This window comes from Hydra vulgaris, chromosome 06, assembly GCF_038396675.1.
Source record: "Hydra vulgaris chromosome 06, alternate assembly HydraT2T_AEP".
Taxonomy (NCBI): domain Eukaryota; kingdom Metazoa; phylum Cnidaria; class Hydrozoa; order Anthoathecata; family Hydridae; genus Hydra; species Hydra vulgaris.
Window position 1 is genome coordinate 7,859,492 of NC_088925.1, and position 10,509 is coordinate 7,870,000.

At 26.6% G+C, this 10,509-nt stretch overlaps 2 protein-coding genes across 3 annotated transcripts in view; both read left to right on the top strand.

Annotated features, from left to right (window-relative positions):
• The window catches only part of LOC101240070 (5'-3' exoribonuclease 1), a 79,780-nt gene extending 76,911 nt beyond the window's left edge, over positions 1 to 2,869 (top strand). The window contains exon 33 of the mRNA XM_065799118.1: positions 2,535 to 2,869. Coding sequence (XP_065655190.1) covers positions 2,535 to 2,711 — 177 coding nt within the window. The 3' untranslated portion in view covers positions 2,712 to 2,869. The remainder of the gene's footprint in view (positions 1 to 2,534) is intronic.
• Positions 2,870 to 2,885: 16 nt separating this feature from the next.
• Positions 2,886 to 10,509, top strand: part of LOC101241467 (vitamin K-dependent gamma-carboxylase) — a 27,718-nt gene continuing 20,094 nt past the window's right edge. The window contains exons 1-4 of one of the 2 annotated variants that reach the window (XM_065799119.1): positions 2,886 to 3,933; positions 4,057 to 4,378; positions 4,747 to 4,825; positions 5,028 to 5,244. In XM_065799119.1, the coding sequence (XP_065655191.1) occupies positions 3,855 to 3,933; positions 4,057 to 4,378; positions 4,747 to 4,825; positions 5,028 to 5,244 (697 nt within the window). In that variant the 5' untranslated portion in view covers positions 2,886 to 3,854. The remainder of the gene's footprint in view (positions 3,934 to 4,056; positions 4,379 to 4,746; positions 4,826 to 5,027; positions 5,245 to 10,509) is intronic. The other variant, XM_065799120.1, reaches the window with a different exon arrangement.

The window sequence follows — 10,509 nt, forward strand, 5'->3', positions numbered from 1 at the left end:
TTTAAACTAAGTAAAAGTGATTTAAAAAAGCTCTTCAGTTTTGTAACATTTCAAACTCATATTTCCTTCCATGGACAAATTTATGACCAAATTGATGGTGTTACTATGGGTTCTCTCTTAGCACCTGTTCTTGCTATCTTTACATGGGAAATTTTAAAGACAAATGGCTCAAATCATATTACGGAGAAAAACCAGCTTTTTATAAACATTATGTTGATGACATTTTTTCTGCTTTCACATATGAAAATCACCCCAATTTGTTCTTGAAGTATATCAATAATAAACATAGCTCTATTACCTTTACAATGAAAAAAGAAGTTAAATCAAATTTTTTTTTTTGGACCTAACTCTAAAATGAACAAATCCACAATTACTACTGTTTTTCATAAGAAAACTTTTTTGGAACTTAACACAAACTTTTTTAGTTTTACTTCATTTTCATACAAAGTAAGTCTGGTTAAATGTCTAATCGATAGAGCTAATAAGATAAACAACACTAGTCTTGGTCTTAGTCATGATATTAACGATCTTTTTAAAGTTCTCAAACATAACTTGTACCTGCCTTGATTGATTGAGAAAATCCATAGCACTATAAAAGGGATAAAAACTCACACATTTATAAACATATTTGCTCAAATAAAAGCTGTTTTAATAGTTTTAATCATGCTAATTTTTCAATTTTTTTAGTTTTTCAATTTTGGATTCGGCCTCCAACAAATTTATATAAAAGCTCAAAGAAACCATGTACATAGAGTGGGAACCCAATTGTAATACAATAAATGACACTTTTAATCTAGTTCCTTTTAACATAACCAGTTCTTTTATCATTTTTAAAATATTTGTTAGATTTTTTTAATTGCGTTTTTATTGTATATTTTATTATAAGGTCTCTATTAGTTCAACTTTATTTTACAAACTTGATTTAAGCATTTTAATATATTTAACTGAGGATGGCTATGTGAGATATTCTTATATATTCATTGTTATATGAATCAGTGAATGTTAAAAGGGCAGAATTCCAACTATGTAAGCTTTCTGGAAACTAAAAAAAACTGCATTTTCCCTCGTAGTAAATTTTTGTTAATGGCTTAGTTTTTTTTTTTTAGAGGGGGAGGATAATGTTTTTCACCTTCAGAAAATTATTGAACCATTAACAAAAATTTACTATGGGGGATAATGCAGTTTTTTTTTAGTTTCCCAAAAGTTTACATTATTGGACTTCCGCCCTTTTAACATTCACCGATTTATATGATAAATCTTGATAGTCTTATAAAATAATACTAACTTATCTTGTGTCTTAAACCTTACTTTCTGGCAATCAATACAGATTTTAATCGTTTTTTTTTAATGCTGATTTGTTAACAGTAATAATAGTAAGGTTTCATGGCGCATTTAATGGATGTGCTGAAGTAAATGTTTTAGCTCTAGACATTTTAAAAACCTTTATAAAGTCTAGCATATTGGTTTCTTCATTAACTTTTTTCATACTTAAAAAGTTTTCTAAATTATCTTTTTATTTTAACTACTTTTCTTTTTTTATTACTTTGTATTTTATACTTATATTTATTATTTTATATTTATTACTTTATATTTATATTTATTATTTTATATTTATTACTTTATATTTATATTTATTATTTTATATTTATATTTGTTATTTTATATTTATTACTTTATATTTATATTTATTATTTTATATTTATTACTTTATATTTTTTACTTTATATTTATTACTATTTTTTATTTTATATTTATTACTATATTCTAGTTATTATTATAAATTATTTATTAAACTTTTCTTTGTTTCCAGTGTTTTCTAAATATCTAAATTTAAAGTTGGGGGTGCAGAGAAATTGACTTATCTCAAAAATCAGTTATAAATAATTCCATCACACAGTTAATATAATAAATCTTGATGTATTTATTTCCAACTTATAATTAAATAACTAATTGCCACTAGTTTCTTAACATAACTCTATTAACAATGAAAGGGAAGCTAACAAAGAGATATTTAAAAATTGCATTTCAATGAAGATTTTTATCACAAAATATGTAAAGCTAAAAGCAGTTAACAGTATTTTTATTAAGTTGTATCATTAAAGTTGATTTTTACCATTGATTTATAATCTTATTTCTAGTCAATATTTTAAAATCATAAGTTTAATTATGATTCATTAAATAAATTCATTTTAAAATCAGTTTATAATCAAGCAATTGACATTTTTATCAAAGTATTTGTTTGTTTATTTCTTTTCTAGATTTTTAGTTATTCTTTTTTGAACAAATATTTTGCAGAATGTATTTTAATTAAATTTGTTTAAATCATAAAAAATACCATGAACAGTAATTTTCTCCATTTTTCTCATTTAATTTCTATTTCGCTATTTTTATAATTTAGTTTTTATAAATATGATATTTTAGTTTTTATGAATATAATATTTTAGTTTTATTAATATAATATTTAGTTATATATAATATATTTTACAAATATAATATGTTTTATAATTAATAGTATTTATTTTAAATATTTATAGGATGTGCTTGATGAAAGTAATACGACTGTGTTATCGGGTAATGTTGAAAGTAATACGGCTGTGTTATCGGGTAATGATGAAAGTAATACGACTGTGTTATCGGGTAATGATCAAACAGCTATACAGAAAAAGAAAATTCTTTTAGCGCCAAGTTTTTTTGGTCCCAAAAAAAAATAAAAGTTTAAAGTTATTTTATCTTTATAGAAAAGATTCATCTTTATGTAAAATTTATTTCAAAAATGTTATCATGAGCAATTTTTTTGTATCTTGATTTTAAAACGATTTTAAAGACACTTTTTCTCATTATTTTAATAAAGAAAATATTTGTTTGCAAACATTTGTTTTTTATAGGCTTCATGTTGCTCAAAATATTTGGTATGGGATAATTGGTTTGTATTAGGTTAGGTTTTTTTATCTTAGTATAGTTCTGTTTGTTTTGTATCTTGGTAAGATAATTTGGTTTCTTAGTATAGTACTGTTAGTTTTATATGTTAGCAGAATCTTTTAGTTTTGTATCTTGGTTTGTAGTCTTTATGCAAATTTGAAAATTTTGCATTGGCTTGATGATAAGCTAATAAAGACTAATTTACATCAAAATAACTTTTAAATTTTACAATTTTATAAATGATAAACAAACATTTTTACTTAAAGAAATTATTAAAAATAAAGTTTAAAAAATATATAAATAATTTTTACGATTGAAGCAAAAAAATATTTTTACAGTTTTTAAGTTTTTTAATCAGTTAAAGTTGGTTTTAAAATTATGAAAACTGTTGGAAGTTATGATAAAAACATTTTAAGATTACAACATTATCACTTTCAGATTATGACAACATCATTTTGAGATTTTACAACCACTTTTACCATCTACTTAATGCATTTTATAACTTGCATTTAGAAGTATTATAAGAAAACTGTTTCTTCCAAATAATCAAAAAATAAAAAATGTAATTCTTTTAAAAGTATTTTAAAATTCGTAATAAGCAACAAATTTTTCTTTTTTTTACATTTTTTAATAGTATTAGATTAGGATTTCAGACAAAAAAGATATTGAGTGTAATTTTTTTATTTCTGAAAACAAAATGTTGATAGAAAAAGCAGTACTATTTTCATCAACTATTTTATTTTTATTATTTTTTTTATTATAACTTTTAATCATCATGAAATTTTTTTTGTTTACCCTTATTTAATAACATGATAACATCTTTTAATGTTTTTACTATGACTTTAAAAAGTGTTCCGCAGTTTTCCAAAACATAATAAAATTTTTAAGAATTAAAATTATTTTAGTAATAATTGATAATAGTTAAGATAATTCAAATGTTTATTATTAATGTGGCGCGCTTTCTCTACCATGCTGAAGATCCAGCAGCACTTGGTGTAGCAAGATTCTTTTATGGTAAGTGATTTGTTATAGAGTCTATTTTTGATTACTAAAAATATAAGTTCATAATAAATTGTATAAGTTTTTTTTAAATTAGGTAAATAAGGTCTCTTTTTAAATTAGTACCAATAATTTCAGGCCTTATAATGCTGATTGACATATTTGAAGAAAGAGGTCTTCATTCATTAGAACAAAGATATGGTGATCCTGACCTATGTATTTTTCCACTGTTTAACAATATGCCTGTTTTTCCTCTTGAATATTTGTATGCTATGTTTTTGGTTATGATTTTATGTTCAATTGGTATAATGTTGGGTTTCATGTTCAAACTTTCTTGTTTGGGATTCACAGTTATATATTGGTATTTTTTTTTCCTAAATAAAACCACATGGAACAATCATTCATACTTATATGGTTTGCTAAGTATTTTATGGCTTTTTAGCAATGCTAATTTTTATTGGTGAGAACTTTGTGATTTGTATTTAAATCAGTTGTATGAGTGTGTGTGTGTGTGTATATATATATATATATATATATATATATATATATATATATATATATATATATATATATATATATATATATATATATATATATATATATATATATATTTATATTCTTTAGTTTGACAAGTTTTGAAAGTACCACTTTACTCTGACTTTTTACTCTATGAAAATTATATCTCTGTTAATTTATCTATTTATATCATTTATATTACTATTTTATTATCTAGTTATACTTTACATTTATTAAATCAACATTTCATTCTGGATATTGCAATGAGTATGCACTAGATTATATAATTTCATTCTTAATTTTTGACTTTAGGTCTATTGATAGTTTAATATGGCCATCTATTTATAACAAACTAGTCCCACGTTTCAATTACATTATTATAAAGTTTCAGGTATTTAAAAATTAAAATTTTTTTTGAAAACATTTGCACAAACACTTAACAGATAACATGTAAAAAGATTATGATAAACAACTGTAATAACTGTAAATGAACTATGTTTTGTAACATTGATGTAATTTACCATCTAATGTTATTTGGTTAATTGTTATTAGGATATCATTAGGGTTAACAAGAAGTTTTTTTTACATTTTAGTTGTTCATACTTTACTTCTATGCTGGTATTAAAAAGTTAGATGCTGATTGGACAAGTGGTTATTCAATGGCAGGCCTTGGAAAATCCTGGGTCTTTGATCCATTTCACTTTTTTTTTTCTGATGAAACAGTTGATTATTTATTTGTCCATATTGGTGGTTTAGTATTTGATCTGTCTGTTGGCTTTTTATTTCTTAATGACAAAACAAGACCATTAGGTATATAAAATTTATTTTTATTTTGTTTTGATTATATTTATTGTAGCAACCTGAAATTGTCAAAATAATTTTAGATGTTTACTATAAGCCTTCTGCAATAGGGTATATCATACTTTTGCATGTTTTAATTTTCATTCAGTATGTCACTTTTCCTATGTATTCATAAACCCTGAGTTGAATGGTATAATTTATTTTGGTGAAAAAACAAGTCTAGCTACCGGGAAAACGTTTTTTAATTTTCAAAAATATTGTGTTTTTTTACTAAATGATGACTGTTTATGTTATAAATGTACATAATAATTATTTAAAATATTGTTTAACCTTATGCTTAATTTCTATAATATGCTTTGAGTTTTTAACAATATTATTTTGTGTATAAGTATCAGTTAATATTCAAATATACTTTGAAAATATTATAATTACCATTTTAGATTTTATTTCAAATTAATTGCTATACTTGCTGTATTTATATCTTCCAGATTCATAATATATTAAAAAAAGAAAAATGGCATTATCAGTTAGCAAGAAAACCAGAAAATCGATTAACACCAAACTAAGTGAGTATCTTGGAGGTCCTAAAAAGTTTCTCCAAACTGAATTTCCAACATTACGTGATTGTTTGCAGCGATGTCTAGATCTGCAGCGAAACACAATACTAGTCTGTGAAAAAAATCCGCGTAACATATCAATGCAAGAAATTTTTTCTAATGTTGCTAATGAAGTTGCAGAACGGTGGCTTATTTCCAACACAGAATTTAAAGAACCCATAGTTTGTGGAACTAAAGCAATAGCACTAAGAATTAATAGAATGGTCTGCATTCTCTAAGATAGCTCGACACAAATCTCAAAAGGCAAACAAAAAATGCTCGGAACCTAAACTTGATAAACTTTTAGATATTGCTTTTTGCAAATGCAGAATCGTTTACTGCAGTGATAATGATGCCCCTTGCAACGAATCTTGTGATGACGGTGCTCATTGCTTTTGCAAATGTGACTTAAATTTAAGAATTCCTAAAAAAGAACTTATTTGGATAAAAACCCAGCGAGAAAAACAAGGCAGTGTTTCATGTATGCAAGAATTCGGTCTTGATCTTAAAGAGACTGCCAAACTTAGGCTAAAATGCTTACGCAAGTCAACTGATCAAGCAAGACTCACGCGACAACGTGAAGAAGCTTCAAAGTATAAGTTAGAATCATCAGTCTCTATTTATCCAACCGATGTTAGATTTGATGATGAAAGTACGGGTGTTACAATAGAAATTAATAATAATTCCAATGATGTGATAGTCAGTGATAGCGATAAAGTCAGTGATAGCGAAGAGGACTCGACAATTGAAAATCAAGAGAGTTATGTTAAACGAAACTACCTTGATATTAGTAATGCTGCCGTTGCCTCTATCAGATTTGGTGTATCATCGACGGCTACTGCTGCTATCATTAATGGTCTACTGAAAGATATTATGAAGGCAGGGAAACTTGTTGAAGATAAAAAAAATCTCATATGTGATAGTATGAAAGTTTTTCGTGCCAAAGAGTGTGCTATGAAGTATTCCAGAGTAGAAGAAAATTTCGACTGTGAAAGAAATATAATTACTGGAATTTTTGTAGATGGTAGAAAAGATAAAACTTTAGTTCTTATCCATGATAAAACCACAGGCACCTTCAGAAAACAAATTATCAAAGAAAATCATATAACTGTGACAGAAGAGCCTAGAGGTCGCTACCTTACTCATTATACACCAAAACCTAAGTCAGAAATATCTAAACCAGCTAAGCAATGTGCTATTGGATTATTCGACTGGTTAATGGAAAGAGGTAAAGATCTTAATCTCCAACTAATTGGCAGTGATACAACAAATGAAATGTCTGGATGGAAAGGTGAAATGCTTCATTTTGTGGAAGAACTTCTCAATCGAAAACTTTTTAGATCTTTTTGCTGGCTTCACATTAATGAGCTTCCATTCCGTCATATTATGGAAAAACTTGATGGACCAACTTCTTCAGATAAAGGATGGAGTGGAGCAGTAGGTAAACTGTTTTCCAAAGTAGAAAATCTTGAAAGAATTACTAAATTTATGCCAATTCCGCTTCTGGAGCCTCTTGTTACTATAAGTGAAGATTTCTTAAAGCAAATGAGCACTGACAGTTTAGTCGCATGGAAGTATTTAAATGCAATATTGAAAGGAAAGCTCGATCCTGAACTAGCAGCTCTTAAATGTGGTAGATTGTCTCACAGTCGATGGCTTACTTGTGGCATGAGATGCTTGCTTCTCTATATGAGTAAACATGATCTTGAACCTGCTAATGCAGAGATCTTAAGACTGCTTGCAACTTGGGTGACTCAGGTTTATTTTCCAATGTTCTTTGAGATTAAAGTTAAGCATGATATTAAATATGGTTCTTGTCATCTTTTAAAGCTGTTTCAACTTTGGCAGAAGCAAGATGATAGGATTAAAGAAGCATCTAAACTTTATCTCAAAAGTGAATCTTGGTGGGCTCATCCTGAGAATATACTTGTCTCACTTCTCTGTTCTGATAACTCAGAACAAAGGTTATTTGCCGTTGACATAATATTGGCAGTTAGGGCCGGAAGTGAACTTGGCTCAACTGATGTTAGACCATTTAAAGTTCCGCAAACAATAAACCTTGATGGTTGTGACATCAAAGAACTTATCGACTGGGAAAAAGAGGTCATCACTGAACCAATTTTCACTGCAAATATGTCGTTAGTCCAACTCAATGCATTGATAGTTTCTCCCCTGCAGCTACCTCTATACTCATTACATACCCAAAGTTGCGAGAGAGCAGTCAAATTAGTCACAGAAGCAGCTCAGTCAGTCTGTGGTTGGGATAAAAGAGATGGTTTTATAAGAACTCAATTGCAAAATCGTGAACTAATGCCTTTGTTTAAATCAAGAAAAGACTTTAAGTAATTTATGTAATTACTAATTTAGTATTTTTGATTTTTATTTATACTTTGTTGTGCATAACATTAAATGTTAAATAAATACTTGGTTTTAATGTTGATTTTATAAGAATTTTGGGGAGCTAAAACAAAAATTAAGGCAGCCAGATTTATAATTTGAATTAGTATTTTGAGTAAGTGTAAGGGGAGGGGGCTTTTGCAACTAAGCCCCTTGCTCCTACTCTACCTACTCTATCTCCTACCAGTGCGTGTATAAATATATATATATATACTAATTGTAATATATCTTGATCTTATAATCATAATAAAACTATCTAATATTGATAGAAGGGAGGGGGGGGGCGCGGAAGCCCTAGCCGTGCATTCTGGCTCAAGAATCCTGGAAGCTAAATTATAATTTTGTGTTTTATAACAAATGGTTTATTTTTTACCTAATATATTTTAATTTTTATTATTAATTGACTAAAAACATTTAAAAATTAAGCTTTAGTTATAAAAGTCTATTTTTTTTTTTAAAAAGCTAATTTTAAAACCAGTTTCCCGGTAGCTAGACATCAATATTTTGCAAAAATATTATTATATTTGAATTCCCCGTACCCAAATACATAGGAATCCAAGCTTGCTAGTCAAAATTCTGAAAATTTAATTTTTGGCTCAAGTATGATATACCCTATTCTGCAATATGAATTTTTTTCCATCTTTTTAGATTTTTTTTTTTAGAAATTTTTTAATAAAAACAATTGGATAGACTGCTTATCTAGAAAAAATTTTTTTTCTTCAAGTTCATAAAAGTTGACACTGTCTTATCTCCATCATTCATATTTTAAATCCATATTTAGATTGTTTAAAGCATAAAAGAGATGTCCACCCTTTTGGACAATACTACTTCTTGACATTACTGTTATAATATATAAATATTATTAAAATACATAAAAATTATTAATAATAAATAATTACTGATCTTTTGAATTTTACTGATCTTCTGAAATATAAATTATTTTATTAGTTAAAACTTTAATTAAAACTGTCAAATATGAGCAAGTGTCTTTTTTTAACCATTGGTAGTAAATATTATCATTGGAAAACTGTATGGGCCTTAAAAATATTATTTAGATTTAAAGATCATATTATATTTAACATTTTCAAGTTGAAAATAGAAAAAAAGTTATACTTTGACTAAAGAAAATAAAATAACTTTGAATTGATTTCTTTTATTTTTTGGTGGCTCTAAAAAAAAATTTTATACAATATTGATATGAATCATACGTAATAAATGATATTTTTAAAATTTTCTAAATAACAATTTTTGTTTTAAAAGATTTGTTGATGCAAAGATTAAAAAATTTTTTTTCTGCAAAGTATTAAAGAAAATGAACTCAAACAATTGTTAACAGTTTAAAAACAGATAATTTCATTATAAACATAGATAATTTCATTAAAAACATAGATTAAATTAATAAAAGAGTCTAAATAGCTAATTTTTAGCTTTTAACTCATGAAAATCATAAAAGATTACATGAAAATGAGGTTATAAAAATTTTAAAAATATCGTTTATTACGTATGATTCATATCAATATTGTATGAAATTTTTTTTATTGTATGAGGTTTAAATTATGTAGCATTTTACATTTTATGTGATCTTAAAATTGTCCTTATCATTTGTGTAATTCTGCCCCTTTCAGACAAGCATCTTTGCTACAGCTATGATGTTGATTCAACCAATGTATTAGAATACTATATTTCAATATATATTTAAAGAATTTGCTGCAACTGGCTTAGATTTAAACTTTCCAAAGTACTTCTCAAATGTAATTTATTCACCATTGATCAATATGGACAGCTCAGTACTTATTTTAGATGTTACTCCATCAATTGAACTTCATCTTCTTCAGGGAATGCTTATTATTTTCTTAAGAACTGTTTTGACTTGTGGCCAACTGAGTTACACATTTAACTCAATCCTTATAATGGTGGGCACAAAGAAAACCTTTGTCTAGGCTGGCATTTTTCAGTATCTGGCGGAAAAAGCTTGTCTGTGAAGTTTTATTAAAATTTTTAGACACTTTAAAGAGGTTGTTTCTGTGTGTTTGTTTTTTTAAATTTAAAACATCCTTTCTGCTACATCTGATCAGATACAAGCATATAAAATTCTTAACAAGATAGACATAATCTCATGGAGCGAACCCCATGTTCTTCGTGTTGGGCTGGCAAATCCCATAAAAACTAGAGGACATAACCTAAAATTGACAAGTGAATGTGCACAAAACTGCAAGCAAAGGCATCAGTTTTTTATAAATCAAGTTTTCAGACCTATTTTTTATATGATTTTTGATGGGTA